This window comes from Glossina fuscipes, unplaced genomic scaffold (genome assembly GCF_014805625.2).
Source record: "Glossina fuscipes isolate IAEA_lab_2018 unplaced genomic scaffold, Yale_Gfus_2 2, whole genome shotgun sequence".
Lineage (NCBI taxonomy): Eukaryota > Metazoa > Arthropoda > Insecta > Diptera > Glossinidae > Glossina > Glossina fuscipes.
In genome coordinates this window covers 23,752,917-23,776,542 of record NW_023998416.1, presented here as the reverse complement: position 1 = coordinate 23,776,542, position 23,626 = coordinate 23,752,917, and the positions used below count along the sequence as shown (strand labels likewise).

The 23,626-nt window shown below is 33.8% G+C and overlaps 1 protein-coding gene across 2 annotated transcripts in view; it reads right to left on the bottom strand.

Annotated features, from left to right (window-relative positions):
• The window catches only part of LOC119633674 (POU domain protein 2), a 21,979-nt gene extending 2,143 nt beyond the window's left edge, over positions 1-19,836 (bottom strand). Inside the window, exon 1 of one of the 2 annotated variants that reach the window (XM_038027345.1) lies at positions 19,574-19,836. In XM_038027345.1, coding sequence (XP_037883273.1) covers positions 19,574-19,787 — 214 coding nt within the window. In that variant the 5' untranslated portion in view covers positions 19,788-19,836. Of the gene's footprint in view, positions 1-10,299; positions 10,336-19,573 lie in introns of those variants that run through there. The other variant, XM_038027346.1, reaches the window with a different exon arrangement.
• Between the last annotated feature and the right edge of the window lie 3,790 nt (positions 19,837-23,626).

The following is a 23,626-nucleotide window of genomic DNA, read 5'->3' as shown; positions in this document are numbered from 1 at the left end:
AAAAAAAAAAAAAAATAAAGAAAAAGAACAAAAAAAAAAAAAACACGATAACGAGTTTACCAGTCATTTTGGTCTTTAGAAAGATAATACATTCCTTTATGGTCGATGTGAATACATTTTCGTTTATGGTTTGAGGAGAAAAGCTAATTTCTCTTTCGATTTTCTATGAAATATTTAATCATCTATAAAAATTGATAGGAAAAATCATCAGGAAAAATTTTGAAGGAAAAGAACAGGACAGGAACTGTATTCATCTTAAGGCAGTTCGAGTAAATATGTAAATAAATTTATAAATACATATACGTACGTACATGTATACATATACGTGTTATGTAATATATACGAATCGGTAAGTAAGTCAAATGTATGCATACATAAACACACGTATATATATATACACCTATACATATGTATGCATAAATCATTTTGCACCACAATTTTCTATGGCTCTTCATGCAAAATATATATATTCAAGTAATGCTTAACCTGCACTGTGACTTCACCTTCTTACATATGTTCATCAACCAGCTATCAATTGTATATACATGTATATAGAAAAGCTTGGTCCCAAGGGATTCATCCGGCTGGGGCGTCTCATGTCAACTCCAAGTGATTAGAAATTCTGTTTAACTATCAGTTAATTAACAAATTGATGGACGTAAATGCTAAAGCAATCATTCGATCTAAGATTGCACGTCCGTCTGTCCTGCTTGTTTGCCTCTATTAAAGCCGTGATTTTGAAGATAGCTTGGCAAAATTTGGTACACGTGTTTTGGATTCGGATCGGGCTGGTTTTTCCAGCAATTCGAATAATTATTTTGGAAAATTTTCATTTGAATAATTGTAAATTTAAACTATTGGGTATTTTATTTACTGGTGTGTTTTGATGCAATTTTACATGCCGTTAATGTATTAACCCAACAGTCGTATTCTCGTCGAACATGGAGTGTGTGTAAAATGAAATAATGACAAAATATTTTCTAAAATACATTATCATGACAAATTTTATAAGAAAATCGGGCAAGAAAGAATAGACAGAGCATGACATGATCTCGTCATACACAGTTAACTGGTTGATAGTAATTCGTTGAAAACTTGTATTTGCATCGTAATGTATTCATCGGGCGTTCATTGTATCATCACTCAATTATCCTTTGCCTATCGATTAACTAATTTTAAAATAAATCGATTGTCAATTTTTGGGCGTCGTCTTAAGCATATAGAAGAAGCTTCATCTTTCAATCTCACTTTTTACAATGCGAATTTTTATAACGGGGTCACCAATGAACGGATAATGAAACATTTTAATCAATTATATATAAGCTTGTTGCAAACGATATATCCAAACCATTATAACTCAAATCTTTTGCTGAACGGAGTTGAAAAAAGTATTTAAATTTCTTTAACGTTTAATGATAGTTTAAGCCAATGAATATATTCAAAATTCGGAGAATCCTTTTCGAAGCAACCTGGTAAATATTTTGTCTATAAAGTGTTTAATAAAAGAAAAAAGTAAAAAAAAAAAAAAGAAAAACCAAACAGCTGCTGATATAAAACAGAATTAAATGAAAGAACATCACCTGGTCAACGGAAATGTTTTGTTAGTGAAACTGCACTTTCACTAGAGAGACGTAGAGAGAATGGTGTATAGAATCGTATGGATATGTATTTGAGTCTCAATCAATATTCGATTTATATATTGCTTAAAAATGATTGTTAGTTTATGAAATCTGAGCTTGTGCTGTGACATACAAAATAAACAAATTGGAACTCTTTGCTCTCGTTTTCTTTGTTTATAGCTTGGCTTGACTTCTTGTAGTAATTTCTGACTTTACACGGAAAGTTATGCAACCTGTACCCGATTCTCAATCTTAATCATTCATGTTGATTATATTCGTTGCTGCTATTGTTGTTGTTGTTGTTTTCATCGTAACAACATCCCTTCAGGTTTGGTATAGTTTTTTAAGTTTTGATTTCTTCAAACCTGAAAAATTATTTCGCGTACGTTTGTTAATATGAAACATGCATTCGAAATTTTACCCCCTCCTTACAGTGGAAATGAAAAAGGGTGCATTTTAACAGTCAAGCCAATCCAAACCGCATATTGCAAATCACCCTTTTATTCAGATTTTAGACAAATTTCATCGATAACTAACATTCATGTTTACAAACTAAGAGAAAAAGAAAATATGTATTTTTTTTTTTTGTTCTTGCAACACAAACACAATGTAACATTTATGTAGTTTGTTCATTTATTAATGCAAGGGTTGCATTTTCATATGAAAATTCAAGGGTAGGTTTTTAATCATAGCGCAGTCTAATAACAATTGAAAGCATAAATTGCAACCCATGATTTGTTTAATATAAAAGTGTAACTAAATTTTACTAAAATCTACGATTGCTTTCGTTTTTCTTGATTCTTACTCCGAAAACAGTATACAAAGCTCAAGAAATAAAATTTGGAAAGATTGAGCTTCGGGCCGTCTTGTACTATCATGCTATTTATGACCTGTAGAATATAAAATGTTATAAATGATTTTACCTTAATAATTAAGTGAATATTCCTAGGTTTGAAATGTGCTTACGATCGTCTGGTAAAATTTACTTAAATAGCAAGTATTGTTTGAACTAATATCGACATCGAGATCGATTGTAAACTAAAATTGAACAACTAACTATAGTACTATAGTGGGCCAAGGCACACCATTAAATGTCTTACATCACTTTGCAGTTATTTATATAATGACTTTTCAAAATGCAGCGCTGTAGGGGAAGCGGTCTTATGAAAACCGTTTTTAATAGCTTTCTTCCTTGGGACAAAACACATCAGTAGCAGATTTCAAAATTGCGGCTTGAACACAAGAAAACAGGACGGACAGACAATCTTAGAATCGATTTCTGAATTGATCAATGAGTTTATTTCAAGCCCTTCTTTATACCATCCCATAAAATTAATTGTACTCTTGCAGCACAAGTGTTGCAGGGTGTAAAAAGTCGATTAGAATCCTCTAAATATGAAAGTATATTAAACGGAACATCCATTGCCCTATTTATCATCAATCGGGCGCAGCTTGCTTCTACTCTAAAAATCTTTGCATAGAAATAAAATTTTTCGCATAGCATTTCACTTGACGGAAGGGCAGATATCTCATGAAAATGAGCAGTTAAAGCTCATTAACAGTAGACATTAATGCACACAGTATTAACGTAACGATTTTCATAAACGCTTTTTTCCGGCATAATGGTGGAGGGAAATTTCATTTTTTTCTTTTATTTATCCCATGCTCGCATGGAACAAAAAATTGATAAATATTTTCTTTATACGCCTCTTTTACAAATTTCTAATTATTGGTAATTTTCTTACCAATTGAACCTGATTTATTTGTTAATAAATTAACAGTGGCTGTTATTGAAAAAAAGATGTAAAGAATATTAAACGAGGGAAATATTTGATTGCCAGCGAGATATTTGATATCATTCAGAAAGTTCTGCGAAAGATCCAATCGAATGTTTATAGCAATCGACGCATCCCAATCATTGCAACCTACACGACTTATGATGCAAAAGTAGATTAAGTTTATTCATACTTATGTAATCTTCTGCCCGTTTGTCTATATATGTTTTTAAATGACGTGCGTCATATCGACATTTCGATGAAAACGGCTACCTTGACAAGGAGAGTTACTACAAAAAAAAAAACAAAATGGATTCGAAGGGCAGGCATTCAGCAGCAGCTATCTTCTATATAAAGATAAAGATATTTTTCTAATTAACGCATATCCCTGGTTGAAGCAGTAGCAAAAGTGGTAAATTTGTACTGCATACATCTATTATGTGGACTGGTGCCCATACAAGGATTGTCATGAAAAATATGCTTTTATCTAGCAAGAAGGTACCATATGTGGCATATTATGACGAAGAATTTTATTGGACAAAGTGATGTAGAGCATTAAATGGTTGGTGTAGCCTGGCCAGAGCGTTCCCCCTCTCACGTTCCTCTGTCGCATTTGGTAGAAGTCTGTACATGAGAAAACGTTCAAAAATGGTTTCACTAATCGTCAAAACAGCGCCTTAGTGATTCCAGAAATGGCTCGATTGGATCCATTTTCAATAGAGTTCGTCCTTTGGACAAACCAGTTTAATGCATCAAATTTCTTGAAAAAATCTTGGATGCAGCAAACGAAAAAAACGGTCACAACGGATAGCAGTGCCTAAATAACTTTACAAAATGATTTTGAATGCGCTGATGAAACTAAAGGTGGGTCTACCTCAAGTCCTCCTTCTCCTTGGAACAACTCACAAGCGTTTAATTATCCGATATAATGCTGTTAACTGGCGTTTAGTCGCGTCGTAATGCTTTTCTCAGAAATTTCCGACTTCGTTTGACATGTGTTCGGTCAAACCAGGCTTCCGCTCGTCCGCCCAAAAAGTTACGAATCCTTAAAATGCCTCTGGGTAAGGGAATCAGCAAAACCCAGTGCAATCGCACAGTGACACAGTCAAAAGCGTTTTTGTAATGGGACTGCACTCATTCACGGCAGCAGAATCCGTCGAAGAATCATTAGTAGTACTGAGCTCGATGGGGTTTAGTGAGGCGTCTACGCCTTGTAGCTTATTTTTTATTGAAATATTATTAATTTTTGTTTGTAGCTATTGTGGAGGCAGGTCCACATTTGGTTTGCTCCACAGAACCTACCGCGTAAAGGCAAGATTCATTTCAATTTCATCGAGGCATCGTAAAGCTTATTTCGCGAAAAGTGTCGACTAAGTTCGAATCGCATCCTTGGCTAAAGCCTTATTTAAGGTAAACCTAACTTTGCTTCATACACGTTTCTATAATCATCAACTTGAAACTGGTTTACAACAATTGCTTCATCATCATATACTGAATCTATTCGAAGTTGATTTCATAACGAGCGATTTGACCATAAGGACGAGGTCGGAAGGTTCGCCAAATATAACATTGGAATGATTACACGATGATATTTTAGTGCGATGTACGTCCTTCACTAGCACACTTGTCTCAAACCAGTCGACAAAAGCAAACTTTTTTTCTTGTGGTGTATTAAGTTTGTGCGGATGGAAGGACTTGAGATAGAGCAATCTTTTGTTATAACTGCTCATCTGTCCGGTCGTCCGTCTAGTTTACTTTATTGCCGTCCACTTTCACGTCATTTGCTATTGAATTCCTATATATATGATCAGTAAAATTTGTTACTTATTGCGACTGAAACAAGTCTGAGATCATAAGTAAAGAAATTCTTACGGATTGATTCTTCTCATCCCTCTTCTAATAGCTTATCTTATAATTAATGCCAGAAAATGAAGTTGAGCATAGTAGTACAAGCACTGTTATCCTTTAATATGTCTGCAAGATGAAGTGAAAGCAATTAGGCTAAACTAATGAAAAAGGACTCAGAAAAAAGGAAAGAACGGGGAGAAAGGTGAATTTATTCAAATTTATAAAAGAAAAAAATGTATTCAGCTATATTGATAATACAGAGCAGTTAAGCTAATTAGACTTTTTTGAAACTTCAATACAATTCCCGCTTATTATTAAAAGGAAGAAGCGACATTAGGAAAAAATATTTTTTACGAACTCCTTCTGCATTAAAAGAACAATCTAAACCCCTTTTCAATTGCTAAGCATTTATAAAAAATGAACTATTGAATAATGATTAAGTCGAGAGCACCCAAATGAAATGAAAACTGCAACGATAAAGCGTAAGTGTGAGAGAGAGCGAGAAAGCGAGAGAGAAATAAGTAAATAGGGAAATAGAATAAGGAAACCCTTTGCTTTTTTTCCTTTTTTTTTTTTTTAACAATGATCGTTTTTGATAAACCTATAATTTGAATACAACACCGCGAAAGTCAAACAACACTTTATGAGCCTTTGAAAAAACAAGCTATTAATTAATTTATTTGCTGACTTTTGAATATACAAATTAAAAGTGCTGATAGGGTTAATTTTGCATAACTTGACAAAAAGCAGCATAGCGCCCTTTTTTCACACCTAATATAAACGTATATGAAGAACGAAAGCCTTGTTTAACCCTAACTATGTAATGGAAGAATAAATAGGCGGCCTGTTGCATTTGAATAATTTTGCATAGCTAATCGAGAAAACCGTAAGGGGTTAAAAAAGATGTGTGTTTTTTTAAGATTGCGCCACATATGCTGCTCGCCTATTATAGTGTGGAGTGGTGTTATCATTTGAATTTAATTGTGTGTCATTTGTATTTGTCATAATATTTTCAAAGGGAAGTAGTGTTAATAAGCACAACAACAAGTTAACCTAGAGTTAAATGGCGTAAAATTTACATAACCTTTTCCATGTTTTTTTTTTTTTTTTTTTTTTTTTGATTGTAAATTGGAAGATAAATTTAAATTCTTCATAATAACTTAGGGGTTGAATTATCATTTTTCAAATTTTCAAGTGAGAGCGATATTTAAATTGTTATCCTTAGTTGAGTTGGTGTTGTTGTTAGGATAAACACCCCATAACAAGGTGTAGTATTTAAATTTTCTAACAATAGACACTGAATTGCGCACATAAAGAGGGTGGCTGTTTACTGTTTTTACTACTACAGAACGCTTCAGAAGATGGTGTCCGTTTTAGGTATAATTTATGACAAATTTCTATAGAAAAGATAAAAATAAAAATCTACATTTATTTTTGTTATCTGTGACAAATTGTTTTAAAAGTTTATAATGTGCATGGATAAAATTAATATGCAATAGGTATGTTTTCGCCAGTCGGGGTCACAGAGTCTCGTAACAAATTTCAATAATCAAGGGTCAACCAATTATTTTTGCATATGCGTCATGCCGTAGGGGTGTTTATAGTTGCAGTTTCTGTTTGTTTATCATTTACATTTCGTATTGTTGCAAATTTCTATAAGCAACTTATCATCTGCTAATAATTAGAACGTGAGACCTTTACTCTTATACGGTGAACATTTTACACAAACAAATGCATATAAAACATATGATAGCTATCATCTGGTTTCGAATTAAATTTTTCCAATCCATATGTAGGTATAAGGAAAAATTTTTTTTGGTAAATTTCTTCCGATTGTATATAAACTTTTACATGGAAGTAGGGGGCGAGTTAAAACCTAGCTTGAAAGAGCACGTCGACTTTCTTCGCCAGTGCAAGATTTTTAATGGATTTCAATAAGAAGATTATATTGAACCGCGACCGAATCTTTTGTTCCCATGACCGTAATCCTATTTATATCTACTCTCCTAGTCCTGTTATTTGATACCTGTATAGAAGGGATTGTAGAGAAAAAATGAACTCACCACGTCATGACATCCGCTGCATTTAATTTCGAATTAACACATTTTTACACAGATAATATAGCTTCATGTGAAGAATGTATGGAAAAATCTTCAACAGTCTGCCTTGCGTAATAAGCAGAAAATGTAAAAAAAATGAAAAAGAAAAGGTTAAAGTTTGCTTATTTATAACTTTATGTGGGCATGGCCGATGTTTCCCGTTTTTGTGCATGAGTGATAGGATCCTTCATAAAGTAAATGTAGAAAATTTCAAACTTCTATCTTTCATAATTTAAGTGTAATAAACAAAAAGCCACAAATTTTCGCTTAGAGAGACAGAGCTGTGCTCAGTTTAGCCTTTAGTGTGGATGTTTGCTTTGATCAATTTGTCCCAGTTTCAATGTCAACCTGCGTGCAACACCTTCCATTGTTGTTGGCAAATTTGAAGCCGTTAGCTGCATTTTAGCGACCAGGAAAATGTTCATAATAGACAGACGATCGGACAGAGAATACGTACACTTAATAGGATCTCTGAAGTTTTCTTCTGGGTGATGTGTATAAAAAATTCACTCAAACTTCGTATGTAACATCGTCATAAACAAAATATCTCAACTCAATAATGTTTGTGCTTTGATCAGCAGTTAAGCATGCGCACAACTCCCACACATCTATGTAACAAAAACTGGCAACACCTTTGTTTTCCGTGTTTTTTGCATATTCCTTTTGATGTACAACACATACACTATACAAATTTCCACTTTTATTCTAAAAATAGAAAAAGTCAACCTATCCAATATTATAGAGTATAAAAATGTAGTTCTGTTCCTCTTTCCTAGGATTACGGTGGTGGGTATAAAATATTCGGTTACGACGGAATATAATTTTCTTACTTCTTGCATTTAATTGTGCACTTGTTCGTGCTCTTACTCTTATTTATTAGCAATCTGTTAAACTTAAATTGCAGTCAACATTTGTATTTCGAACAATGAGTTGCAAAAAAGTTCGATACTTCACACACTGATCAATAAGTCCCGGGACTAATAAATTAATTTCAGCTCAATTTCATCAAACTATCCATATTATATTTTAAACGAGCCAACTCCCAAACGACGTCTGCCAAAATCTCGCGTCTTTTTAATCACTTATTTGCGAGGTACAGAGAGTACACTATCTCTTGTAATGGGAAAACACGAATTTCACGTATTGATTAAACGTTGATTTTTGATGGGCAAAAATAACGTCGAAGCTCGGTATAAACTCCCGTTGAGAAGAATAATTTATCAATGGTTCGCTGATTTTAAACCAAGTCGTACGAACGCTGATGATGCTGAAGGAAGTGGACACCGAGAAGAAATTATTACACTAGAAAACATCAAAAAATCCCGAAAATAATTCTTGATAAATGAAAAGATACCCAACGCATTATGAGCCTAGGGAAGCCAATGATGTAATGGATACCGACTTTACCCACTGCAAAACAAAAAATTAACTTGTTAGTGATTCGGAGCGTTAGTTGGTGCTGTTTCAGTGTAACAATACGAATTTTACAAAGCGATATATGAGCGAAATGGGACAAAACATGGGCCAACCATAACACGCTTTAATCGAATCGATAGTCCTTTGAAAGTCTTGCACAACAGTTAAAGTGTTGTTGTGCTAATGTTGTGTTCTCCGCATTTTGTGGTACGTATGGTGTTCTGCGCGCTTGACTATCATGACAAAGGAAGAACGATGAATAGAGAATGTTATACAACGCTTTTAGTTCGCTGGAAGAAGGAAATTGCCAAAAGTAAGCCTCGAAATCGAAGTCTATAATGGCAAAATCGCGTGAATTCAATTTTGAATTGCGGCTCCATTGCGGAGTATTCTCAAAATCTCTCAGTGGCTATCATCAGTTTGCAAATTTCAAAATGATGCTTCACAAGGAAGTTTTAGACCAAGGATGCAGCTATTGGGGAGACAGAAGGTTGCTTTGAGGATTTGACAAGTTACTCCGTACCGCACTTTGGGCAAAAAATATTTTAAAATATACCTAATCCCGGAACTTATTGATCGGCCTATTATCTTATTAACATATGGTCGATGTGTTAAATGTGGAAAATTCTTTCGCGAAAACATCTATTGAATCAATGAATTTTGAATGGAATTCATGCACGACGTCGCGTGAAGCTCTTATATTAAATCCTTCGGTTCTTAATTTTGACTTAATATTCTTTAGTTTAGCGATGATAGTCTTTGGCACCGTTGCTTTACTTCCTAAGGTAGTTAATTGAATTTTTAAAGTTTTTCCAAAAACTTTTTAGCCCGATATGTTAAGAATAAGTAGCGTAACTGATATTTCTTTAAAACTCGGCCTTTCTTTAAGAATTGCAATAAATGCATGTTTCGTGTCTCATTTATTTCATTAGCCGAAAAACATATCCTAATTTTAACTGTCTTTGCTATCTGTACATCTCACCAGGTACACATAATTTAATTTGTCGAAGAAATTGTTATTACGTTTCTAAAATCAACGAAAATAATCCTTTAATAAGACGTCAGCCAATTGTTGTTCACCCGATTTGTTCAGCCGATATGTAGCACGCGAGACTTGCACTTTAGGCACGTGGAGATACTTTCTCGTTACGTCTTGTCCTCGTTACCTTTGACTTAAAAGAAATCGCTATAAATCCTTATAACGATCCATAAAGGCAAATCAATCCCCTTGCTTGAAAATGCTTTAACAAGGCAACAACAAAATAGTTTTATCTATATATCAGCTTGTCATGTGTAAATAATTTCCCTCTGTCATCTATGTGTCTTTGCTCAATTTAGTCTAAAGGGTAGTTATTTATTTAATAACGTCACCAAAATCGTTGGTAGTCACGTGCTAAGCAATATTTAGCATTTGTTACACGTACATGTTTTTTCTGCATTTTGTTCTCCTCTCAATTTTTAATTACTTTCAAAAATCCTTCTTAAAGCATCTATAGTATGGCTATTGAAAAAAATTGTTAAATTATGCATTTGTATACTCACCTGACAAGGTTCGTAGTGGTGTGGGCGATTTTGACATATGTCTAAGATCTGTAAAAAAAACGATATGAGATTCTAAGAGAAAATGCAAAATTTTAGGAAAGACACGTTTTACAAAAACTGTTGGAAACTATTGGAACTATAGCAAAATTTGTTTGTTAAAGCGATCAAAAACTAAGGGAAAGAGAAATATTTAAGTCGTTTAAGTTATGGCATAGTATATAGAGTCCTTTAATGTCATGTTTGTCATTCACGTTTAGAAGGCTCTAGTGTTCTTTTAAGTCAAATGTTACGATTTAGTTATGATTTCTTAGCTGATTGATAACAGTTTGTTAGCAAAATGATGATTTCGACTAAAATTTTAAGATTTTTTTTAGGTGAATTGGTCGTGTTCGGTGGCTGACTAGACTTACATTCACATTTTTTTTCGTTTTTTTGTATGACCAAACACTTAAGGGATGCCCGTTATTCGTGCAATGCAGTGACGGGCAGAAAGAAGTGTGGAAAGGGAAAGTTAGAAAGAAATAAGAAAGTACTGGCCGCAGAATAGTGCATTGAGAGCTCACTGTAGCTCACTGGCCAAAGTGAACTCTACCGCACTGCGATTGAACCCGCGAGCGTTACTCGCGTTAGTCGCGATTCTTACCTACCCGGCTACTCATGCGGATTTAGGACCTTTAAAGTCTTTACAGCGGCTTTCATTATTGCTTCTTTTGTGATTTTCTTCACTTCTTAATTCTAGTAACATGAGTGTCAGGTGGCTACGGAGCTTTCTTCCAACTTTGGCCTGACAACGGGAATGGTCCAGTGTGGCCACATTAGGCTTTTAGTAATGACTGTTGCTGGGCCAAGAACTTGCCTAGTGCCTGACCCAGAGAGATGCAAAGTTTGTAGATGGCTCTCGCTTGCTCACCCTCACCCCTCACCATCTTCTAAATTTATATACCTGTCTCTGTCTGGCACTCGGAGACTAATCATGCGCTACCGCGCATCTTCGGTTTAAGCCCTCCTGCCACTCGCTCACGCAAAGCGTTTACGTCTGCTTTAATCCAACAACACGAAACCAACGAGCTACGCATCGGTTATCTTTGCGGATATGGATAATGGAGACACGACAGTGGTAACTTTCTTATTATGTATAAGGAAAAGTCCATTTGTCAGCTTTTAGCAAGGCTTTGGCTATTCTTTTATTGATTTACCTTATATCGCAAAGGTCTTCAAAAATATAAAATTTTTTCCAAATAACACGAGTAAAAATATCTATCTGCGTGGCATAAAAGTAGGCGTTAATGGAGAAGTGGAGAGATGCTCTGAGCCACTGTACAGATAAACATATTCCCTCAGCAAAAACATTCATTGATTTTTGATATACAAATATATATATATATGATATATTTTTGATTTCAAAGAAACAAAACGTAACTATTTTTATTTATTTTGATTGAAAAAAGTTGAAGAAAATATCGAAAAAGTTTTGTTAATAATCAAGAATTTGGATCCATTCTGCCTGATATAGCACAGATTTCGTGTAAAAGCGTTGCTTTTTCGCAAATTCTCAAGGCTTTTGATAATTCCAACGAATAATTGCAGCACTCATTGAAATGGCAACAGCAGGAGAAAGACTTTTTACAGGAATATCACGATCCTAAGGGAAGTTGAAAAAAATTACTGATTGATCTTTGGCTTTTGGAAACTATCAATCAAGCGGAATACTGCAATTTGTGAAAGCAAAAAGCTAAGGCAACTAAGAAGGGGGAGCAAGAGAAAATTTATTGCCTTAGCAGTTCTTTGTTAGGCTGCTGGAAACATGAATTTTGATGAAGAAGCAAAACTCGCAACAGTTGCGGAAAAAATTAAGAATTAACGCCAAACACTGTACAAAAACACAGTAAGTTTGCTTTTCACATCCCGACATAACTATGTACAAGTTCGTAAGATATTCATAACCTTAAGGTCACAGTCGATATTATGTCAAATTTAATCCTCTCAATATTTGATCTGTATGCTTGGAATTTGCTTACGAAAGCGTGGTCCATTAATGTAAATTCGAGACCTTATTAAATTTTATATAGAATTCGATTTTGTTGTGTTGCTTAAGAATATTTACAAGATTCTTGTATGTTGGTAATTGAGAACTTTTTCTTCAGGATAACAGAGTGGAGTCGCGTTTTATTATATCGATTGACTCATAACCGTTTCGTGGAACGATTTTAACCTGCATGCCCGTCTTTCTGGCTATCCGCCTGACTGGCCATCTATTAAGTCTTGTGTATCAATTTTTGTTACTATTATCGTAAGTTGGGAGTTATAGTCATTTCATCAAAGAGCTGGGGGCAATCAGAAGGAATCTGCAGAGACGCTATAAAACATACAAATTAAGGCAAGAATTGTGTTAGATATATAATTGGATATATACCAGTATCAAATGATTATCAGTATCAATTTCTGAATCGTTCTGTCCGTCCGTCTGCCTGAATGTTTATGCTAAATATCCTCCCAATTGGAAAAATTCAAATATCGGTCCTTACCTTTGGCAAAAGAATGAATACTTTTACGGTCAATTTGGTATTCAAGATAGGGGCAATGAGTCGCAGCTCTGGCCTGTTCAGAATATCTTTCATTACTTCTAAATTTCAAAATATGCAGTAAAATTTTTTGATATGTCCTCTGGATAAGCATTTCTACATATATTTTGAAAAAAATCGACCATACCGTTATCGAGCATAACGTCGTAAAGCAACGACTTATCATTGTTTTCGTTTATTCTTCTTTTTAGTTAGTTGTCTTTAAGATAAACATCGTGGTTTTGAACCGAATATGACTTTCTTAGCCTATGCGGAACATTTTAGAGTATAAAGGAGATACCAGGGGAAATAAGTCTCTGTGTAAGAACATTTCAAATTTTTAATATTAAAATCCATGAAACACAAAATACAAATGAAAAATTTGACCTTCGCCAGTACACGAAACTTGGCGGGAGGTAGGTTTTTAGTATGTTTTGGTAAACTTTAGTTAAGAAAGTATTTTGTAAACCTTTCAAATGACCTTTCAATGACATAGAAATTTGCTATTGGACTCTTGGATCCTATTTGTAAATACTTCGTACTACCCATCATGAATAGTAAAATCTTTATATGGCACCAAAGTATAATATTTTGTATTTATGACAAACCGGCAAAGAATTGTATTAAATGAAATGATTTAAGTTACTTGATAATCGGCTTGGTCAAGCTATCTCGTTTTATTCGGCCTTCAAGTGTTGCTTGGTTTTTGCTTTTTCACACTCAACTGCCAGGTATGCGTACGTGGGCCCGATTTTGACTTTTTTGTAACCAACTTTTAGATCTTCACCACCAACCGGGAAGGAAAGGCTGATAAGTCTCAGAATTTCCCTTTGGTCGCCTTTGAACTTGAAGAAGTTTCACCTTCGAACGTCTGTATGCAAAGTATTGCATAGAAAATTTTCTCATATGTTAAAATTCTCATCGAGATCTAAGGTAAAGATTACTACACAATGAAAGAAATGTGCATTCATTAAGCCCAGCCAGTTAAACGTCTCGCCGAAGACAATTGCCTTAAAAGTAATTTTCCAGTTTTCCTCTTGGCACTTGTGGAGATCATATCATGTGATGTGAGATAAAGGAGTCTGCATTCAAATCTTGCAATTGTCTAGAATATCTTATAAATTTTTTATACTTTTCTTTTTTCTTTGAGGAAAAATTGTAACACGACAAAAGAATACTAAAATGGCAAATTTACTACGTAAATAAATAAATAAAATAACACATGACCCCCAGAGTGAAGGCATCGCCATCATTATTATCTGTTTATGCATTTTCTTTTTGCGCAGACAACTCATCGGCTTTCACAAAACATTTCGAATTTTACTTGATAACCATGTAAATCTAGTTTTATTTGCTTGTTCGCTCTCAGCACAATGATAAAAAGAAAGAAAATTTCGATCAGCAGAAGGTGTCTGGAAGGTGTCTCCAGGGTAGCATATACATATCCAGCTGGGCATGTGATCATTATTTAAATTTGCTTTCTTTATCGATTTTCCATAATTTCGTTTTTCTTTCTTTTTCTGCTTTTATCAAGCGCAACATGATATTCAAATTTTCTTTTCTCGTTTTGTTTTTTTTGTTTTTTTTTTTTAAAAGAGATAAACATTTGTTTGCTTATTTGTACCAATTTTTTTAAAAAAAGTGCCAAACTAAGGTAGTATATTCAATTTATTACTCCGTTTGTAGTGTAAAGAAAGAAATGTCACGGAGTCTTTACTTTACAAGCAAGCAATTCATTCGTTAGATTACAGCTGGAGTTCGGGAATTGAAAGTTGACCAATATTTCCCTCATTCAATGTGATCGGGAACAAATGCTTTGGACTTGCTATAACGAAAACATTGCATAATCCCCCAAGGCGATCGAAAATTGCAAGATGATTTAGTTAGTCTATCTGTAACACACTCTTCCGTTGTGTAAATGTTTTTGATTAGTTCAAATCCATTTACCCACATCTTTTCTATATCTATATGCCTACTATTGAGAGATAAGGGAGCCACCGTAGCGTTTATCGATCGAGCATTCACGGCTGTGAATGTGGTTATGGCTACAGGCTAATATAGGCTAACTAAAATAGGATCCGGCGCAAGGGGAATTTTACGCGGAAGTGCCTACTTGATAGCCGGACTTCTTATTTTTCAGGCTATCCGCAATCCATAGCGTGAAATTTTCGAATAACAGATAAAAGCCATTTACAAGTTCAATATGCTAATGTGGCGCCTAACATAGAGATGTTGTCGTTAGCTAAGCATAAGGCAGATTTTTTGCATGTTTAACAAATTTTAAAATCTTTATATATATATATATATATATATATATGTCTCGCTATTAAACACCCTATTCCACTTCGCTTCATACAATTGTTCATATAAAAACTTTTTCTTTACATGAGGGGTGGCCGAAATAGTCCGAGCAGAGTCATTCTCAATAACGTTTGTCTTTGGGTCAAGACATGTTCATCAGAATATCTCAAAAATTGCGACTTGTCGTTTGAACATGAGAATGTAAAACGAACTGGCGGACATACAGTGCTTTTGAATCGATCACCGGCACAAACTAAATATATTCTTGCACTACAAGTGGTGAAGAACATAACAAATTCTAAGGAAATAATTTGAGGTCACTTATTTCAATACATTTATGAGAGATCTATCAGTCTCGGAACTCTTCACTTCTGAGTTGTCCTCATTCGAATGCTATAAAATGTCATTCTCCCAATAATTTATCAAGCGCTGCTAATAGGTATGCTCAGCTGCCGAGAGCGGTGCATGTCGCTCGACTTTCCTCTAACTTTTCTATTTTATTCACTTCTCTAGCGTGTTGAAGAGGAAGTAGTATTACGAAGCTTTTAAATAGTTTCGAATTTCTTTTTTTTTTACCCGGACCATAGGGAATAGGTGATTTCGCAATTGATCGAAAAAAAGAAAGAAATCGGGGACATGTCATCACAACTTAACCTCAAATGAGAGTAAAGGAGAGTAAATGGCGCTTTCATAATATTTAACTAAAAATCCTTCTGTTAATTAAAGCGTTCCAAGTCAATATCAAATTCTTACTTTACCGACAGGTTGTATTTCAATTCTTTTTACTACTAAATGAGAGACAATGAGGACCAAAGATTCGTTGTAAGCTGAATATAATTTTATCCTTGTGTTACCTGTATTTCTATACGTTTTTGAAAAATCAAACAATAAAAGATGTTTTTTGGTTCATATGCTGTTTTGCATGTCCTTTCCTTTTTTTGTGTGCATTTTTTTTAACGTTTTCTTGATAAAAAAAAAAGGACAACCATGAAATTTTCTCACAAAAATTGTTTTCTTTTTGTTTTATTTCTTTTTATTTGTCGGTTGGCAACATATGTTTGAATCGTCTTCTGAGTACGTCTTGTAAATATTTTGCATTTATTTTTTTAGGTAATTTTTTCTCATTCAGTCATTTGTGTTTTTCAAGGCTTAGCTGAACGTAGACCACAAAAGCCAAATTTGTTGTAATTATCCTTAAGTTGTAGGTGTAATCAGGTATTAGTTCTTTTCTATGCTGATTTTTTAAATGTAATTATAGGCCTTTTTTCGTTTTTTTTTTTTTTTTTTTTTTGACAAGGTTAATTACCCGAATTTAGTCAAATGACTTTTTACGGTTATAGTAAAAGTGAAAAATTTGGTTTTGAGCAAAATTTCAAAAACTCGAAATATTTTGATTTTTCTCTTTAACACCACTCTAACTGTGTTTATCTATATATATATGGGAAAGTTATTTACAAAGAAACCTATATCCTTTATTTTTAGTCCTCTTAAACCATACAATAAAAGCTTCAAGTGTACACTTTCTTTACGCAATTTACATCCCTTGATAATATTACAAAAAAAAAAAAAGGATATCCTGGCTTTTGTTCATATGTTTTCTTTTAACCTTTTTTAGGTGATAATCTGTGTATTCAAGTATGCTGGACATTGCACTTAACATTCTTATGTATATATTTTATAGTTAAAATATGTGTTTGCTCTATAAAACATCTTATAAGATGCCTTAGGTTCTTTGGTAGATATTATCTCTGGTATTACACTGGGCTTATGTGTTGAGGATATCCCGTGGGAGCTATAAATTTAATAAGTTTCGTTTTTTTTTTTTTTTTTGTTTATTATTTTGCAAATGGCCAAATAATGGATAAAAAACAATGAAGATTTCCTGAAAAGGAACACAGTAGTTGATGCGTCCTCGTAAAATTGGAAAAAATTATTTTCGATTCGACATTTAAATAAAAGCAACTAAAAATAGTGTAGAGTATATCTGCCTACGACTTTACAGTATTTCATATAAGGCGTTATATCGGAGTCTGTTCGTACTTGAGCCACAACACGTCTGAGCATAAAAATTACGCAAAACTTGCAGGGTAAAAATAAGACGGACGGACGGATACCCGGATAGACAAGCTTAGATGGATTCAGCATGAGATGCTGATTCAACTGATACAGTAAGAGCTGGGTCTATCTCAAGCCTATCTATGTGTTACATACATCCACAAATACTTGTACGAGGCAACAAGGACGGTGGAAGAAGGTAGTTAGGTAGGAAGGTAGGACGACAAAGTTAAAATAGCTATCCGAATAACGGAATGGCAACAAAGATGGGAAAATGACACCAAAGGAAGGTGGACCTACACCCGCAACATTGAGTGGAGAGAAAAACACGCCGAAGCAACCTTTGACTGATTATGAAAATCTCTCAAACTAGTTCTGCCGTTTCAGCTTACGAGCGGATAACGTATGCGACCTGAGCCGAAGAATTAACAACGACGCGCCTTACCGGCTTGGGCATATTTCAGTAATACACTTTCCACATGTGTGGAAGTTGAAATCACGTTATCGTTTATGTTGATGAACAAGGAGAGATGGAAGATATGCACCAGTTTTTCGCATGACATACTTCGATATAAAGAAAAACGAAGGCGACATTCGAAACTCCCTAATTTTATGCAAGAAAGGGTGAGGTAGGATGACATAGTTAAGATCACCGTTCAAACAGCCTTGAGATAATGCGGAGACGGTTCCGGGATGGGTTTTTATCCCGGTATAAGCCAACTAATAGCCGGTGCGCTGCCACTATATGCCAAATATATAACCTTGCGCCAGAATGTATTTACGGTGCGATTAAGCTGTATATCAAGCGATGTAAGGTATAAAAAAAAAATTTTATTAGGATTTAAAAAATATTTTAGGGAAAGCTGTTAGGAGATAAATAGCACAACAGAGCCATGTCGAATTAGCCAAAATAGACACATAATCTTGCGCAGATTAAAATGTACAGACTTTAAGTAGAATCAAATTAATTACACTATTTCAATATCTATGAATACTCATCGTAAGCACTATCCGTATACTTGTTCGTTAGTCATTACTCATTTTCATTTTGTTCATTTTCTGTTCGCACCTTCCTTCCTATCGAACTTATGATCATATCCATAAATGTGTGACCAAAGTTCGGGAAGCGACGTTTCTTTGTCCGATAATATGATTTACATTTCATAAAACATTTTTATTTATATTTTAACGACAGGACTTTCCTCTTAAAATGTTCTTATCTTTTCCAATTAATTGACATAGCACACAGACAAATCATGTCAAAAGAGAAGAGAAAGCTCCCATCTGCTGAAAATTCCGCGTCAGAATATTTCAGAAAACTTGTAGGTGGCGTTTTTAAAACATGTTAAATTTTAAAGAACGTCTTGCTAAATTTCCAAGCAAAAGCCGAAAGTTAATACAATAGATAGTTAGTCATAGTATTAGTACAGTAGCGTTGGGGGGAAATATGGTGACTTCTATTCAATTTAAGTTCTTCTTAAATGACGCTCGTTTTTCCTAGTTTGTTTCATAGGAGCTTTATACAACCCCTAAAATTATAAGTGTAAACAATATTTTAGTTTACCAGAAGTAATTTTTTCATATAAGAAAGAAAATCACAAATGTAAACCGTATTTTCGGACATCAATAAATTGAAATATTGAGCAAATTTTCAAACAAAAAGGGTGATATTTTTGCATTATAAAAAGCTAATGCCATTCTAATCCCATTTAATATAAAACATCTTGCATATAAATTAAAAATTGTGTGAGTGTGTCCGTTGTTGTCGGAATTATTTCTCTGTCAATGGTTTTATTTCTTAATTTCCTTGCATTTACAAGATTTTGAATCGGATGGTTTGCATGCATAGTCCCCTACTGAAATCGTGACGTTGTCAGGGACACAAGATCTCGTCAAAATTTAGTCGATAGCGCAACCGCCAATTAAAATTAAATTTGATCGAATCGAGTCGAATTCAAAATGAAGTTACATTAAAGGGGCCAGAAGAAAACAGTTTCTTCGATTGCAAGTCATGACATAACACTCTTGAAAGCAGATAAAGCGAAGTATTACCTTATGATTCCTTATTAGTATAACTTTTGCTCGACTTTTAATTGAAGAACATTTTTTTCAAAGATTATAACCGAATTTTCCAAAACGATTGTGAAAAAGAAATTAAAAAAAAAAAAATTTTTTCTTTCAAGTTAATCTAATTTCAATGAAGTATCAATTCCCGTAGGTCATTGTAAAGAACCCCCAGAAGGGTGCTTGGAAAATGATTCCTACCCTTTTTGTTTTGTTTACTATATCTTGCATCATTCTTTGCTTCCGTTAATTGCATATTATATTTGATTATATTAAGCTATTTATACACCTACATGGTTGACCAACAGGTACTTGGTGTTCATCGTGTTCATCATGTTCATGCAGTTGCGTGTCATCTTCTTCGGTTTCCTCGTCATCGTTAATTTCAGTTTTTAAATTTGTTAAACACGGAAGACTTGAATTATCCAATAAACTTGTATTATCCTTTGAGTTATTTGATGAATTTGTTTGATTATTCCAAAGTCTTTGTTGTTGTAAAACCATCATAGTTGCTCATCGATTGAATTTTATTTTAATATTTAATAATGAATTTTTTACATATTATTATTAACACTCCGTTATTTTTTTTATATCATTTATTATTATTATTATTATTATTATTTTTTTTTTTTTTTGAAAATTACAACGCACACATTTATAAAATGTATTCAAATTTAATTAATAATTAAATTTTTCTAATCAATTTCAATGATGGACAACACATCTTTAAATTATCATATATTTTATTTTTAAATATAATTTGAATAAAATTTTGTTTATGTATATGCAAAATTTACAGCAAACTATATGTGCTCCTGTGTACGCACTTCAAATGCAACTGAATCATGCTTATTAAACCGTCAACATCTCGCCCGTACCCGTAATAATATTAAATTCTAATATCAAAACACACATATATACACAGACACACACACACACATGCAATAAGTTTTCATAATTTCTATTGCCGTTGTCGTTGTTGTTGTTGTTGCTATTGTTTTTGTTCTTTTTTTATAAGGAAAAGTATCCAAACGAAAAAGTACAAAAAAAGCAGAAAAATCGTCAATTTCCTGAGAGAGTTACACCGTTTCACTGAGGTCCTTACAATTTACTACGTATTATTGTTATGACTTGCATATGCATACCGTTATGTTCAATAGTGTTAGTATGCATTTTCGTGTGTTTACTTAACTACCTCCTCGCCGTCTTCTATACCAAATACACAATGTTGCTCTTTAAGTTCCTTCTCTTTCTCCTTTAAAGTCATTTACTTTTGAGAGAAAAAGAAAGAAAAAAAGAAGAAAAGGATTTTTGCATTTTTCTCTACTTTGATTGTCTTTATTATGCTGTCTGTATTTGTGCATGCGTGTGTGCCTAAGAGAACTCATAAAGTTGACATTGTTGTTGTAGTTGTGTAGTTGGTTTTATTGTTCCTGACATATCCTCTTGGAATTATATTGTAATGTGACTATCAACTAAAAGCCGTATAGTCGTCGTCTGCTCGATTCGCTCTCTCTCTCTCTCTCTCTCTCTCTCTCTGTTTCCTCTCTTTAGTGAAATGCATATAGAAAATAGAAGGAATGTTGTCATGAGCCATTTTTATGGCTATGTATGAGATGAAAAACTCTTTCTCTTCCCCTTTGCAGTAAACGCCGGCAAATCTAATGCGAACATTTTTCTCTACAAATGCAATCCACAAGACTTTTTCTATATGAAATCTAACAAGAAATTGACTATATGTACCCTGCATATTCTGTGCTCTTTCTCTATGTCTCTCTCTCTCTCTCTCTCTCTCTCTGTCTCTCTCTTTGTCTTTCTCCCGCACACATACACCACCTTTCTCATTCTTTTCCTCTCTTGCATATCTGCTCGTTTGCTTATTATATCCTTTTATAAAATTACCATATATATCTGAAATGCGTATGTGTGGCGTTGTGAGCGTGTTCGTCTGTGTGTGTACAAGCGAGTTGCATATCTTGGTTGCTTCTCATTATACTTTCCTTTACATATATTGTTAGTGCGATTATTAGCATACATATACCATATTAGTTGTTATTGTTGTTGGTGTTGCTTTTTGTTGCAATCTTTTGTTCATAGTGTTAGTTTTTTTTATTACATTCTTTTATTATTATTATTGCTTTTTTATGGTAATGCATTGCGCATTTTCCAGCTTTTTAAAATGGGAGTGGCTTATGCATATAACTTTTTAGCATAAATAGAATTTTTTTTTTTTTTTTTTCATATATGAACATAAATATGTACGTATATACACGTATATATGACAGAAGAGGTAGCCTCGCATAAGTGTGTGCATAATGCAGAAATTATTATTTTCTTACTACTTTTTGCCATAATTGTGCGATTGTGCAGACGACGAACCTTTTCCCTTATATTATATATGTACATATTCCCATTGTGTGCATAAGACGAGATGTAATATTTCGAAAATATATTTTCAGGTCTTGGTATATATACGAAAAAAACCAATGCGGGAATAAGGAGGAAAGAAATTTTCAGTTATCCATATGCAGAAGGAAAAGCCAACACCTTATAATTTGCGCTTAAGAGTAGGTTACAAATTTTCGAGACATTTTTTGGACTAAATTTACGTTACGGAATTAAAAAAGAAAATAATTTCTAATAACTTCTATATAAATTTAATGAAAAATTTTTATGTTTTCGAGAGAATTTTTTTCTACTAACAAACTATATAAGTTTTTAGTTTTAGTTTCCCTTCTTTGCAATGCTTGTGGTGGCGATTTATGAAACACTCAGAGATAAGCCTACCTACCTTTCTTATTATACCGGTCGATTTAGTGTCACTTTTTGAATCAATTTAAACGTGTCTATCCATCTGTCCTTTTTTTTTATGTTCAACTTCAGGCCGCAAATTTTTAAGTGCTGTGGATTACGGACGAACGGTATTGAAAGTGGTTCGGCTCGGATCACTCTTTCGACCATTTCTCGTATATAGCCTTAATTTGAAAAGTCGTTATATGATGTGGGGTGATGGAGGAAGGTATTTAATGATGGGCCGTGACCCACTATAGTGCGTTTATTTCTTATTCATTTATTTTTATATATTATAGCTTTTCTTGTGTGGGAGCACTACTTAGTTTTGCCTTCATACTTCCTTTGTTAAAGTATTTTTTTGTGGTTTAATAATAGGTTGTCGATGTTTACGAGACTATTTTAGTTTATTTGACAACTCAATATCTTTTCGATACGTATATATCTAAGCAGCAAAGAGTGCAAGTAAGCATAGCACAGCACCATGCTGTACATAAGCGCTGTACGATCGCGATCGGTATCTCTTAATTGGTCAAAATGATTAACGTTGTCTGCCAACTGTATTAATGTTAATGAATATGAGGAAAGAGAGACGGAAAGCAAGAAAGAAAGAGAGGTCGAGGGACCGAGAGAAATCTTTTTTCAGAATATACCACTTTAAGCCGATTTTCTTAATATCTTCTGCTATCTTGTAATTTATGTATTGTATCATGTATGGGTGAAAACCAATATATTTTTTTGCAATTTTTTTTTTTTTTTTTGATATGACCAATCGGTTGGCGGACGTCCTTTAATCGCGTTACGTGGTAACAGTCAGAAGGATGAGATAGTAAAGAGAAAGAAAGAAAAGACAGAATTTGGTAGGATTTCATAAGTGATTGTGCAAAGTAATAAAAAATTGTAGGCAGAATGACGGAATTTTTCATAGATATTACCAATGTGGTTGTAAATCTAACTTTTTCCATTCGAACTTCGTATTGGAAATATTCATTTTTGCCTATAATTTTAACATAATGTATATCTTATGGTTGTATGTACTACGAAATGAATCCTGCTTTTTTTTGATATCACCAGACACTTAAGGGATGTCGTCCCCTATACGGGTCAGAACGGTCAGGAGAAGTGAGAACAGAGATAGAGGAGAGCAATGAATGATTTGCGATTAGCACTTAATGGAGTTTCATTTGTTTGCATTGGTAAAGCGGCCAATACAGCTTCTATGTTGAACGGCTTGCTAACGCTTTCCTAGCTTCAATAGTTTCTTAAATTCATTAGGCAATAATAAAGGGAGGGACATTGAAAATATATGAAATTACTTTCGATCCAAATGTTAATTGCTTCAAAGCACCGAAAGAAAAACCTTTGGCCTGGCAATAAGGCTATGGGGGCTTTTTTCAAACGCTTATTATTTTTTTTGTTTTGATGAGCATATGTGCACTTAATCCCATAAACATATAATTTGTAGTTAAAGAATTTGCCATAATGTCGAAAGGGAAGAAGAAGCTTAGAATATTGAATATTCACGATTCATTTAAGTGAAATGTTTCAAGATTCAT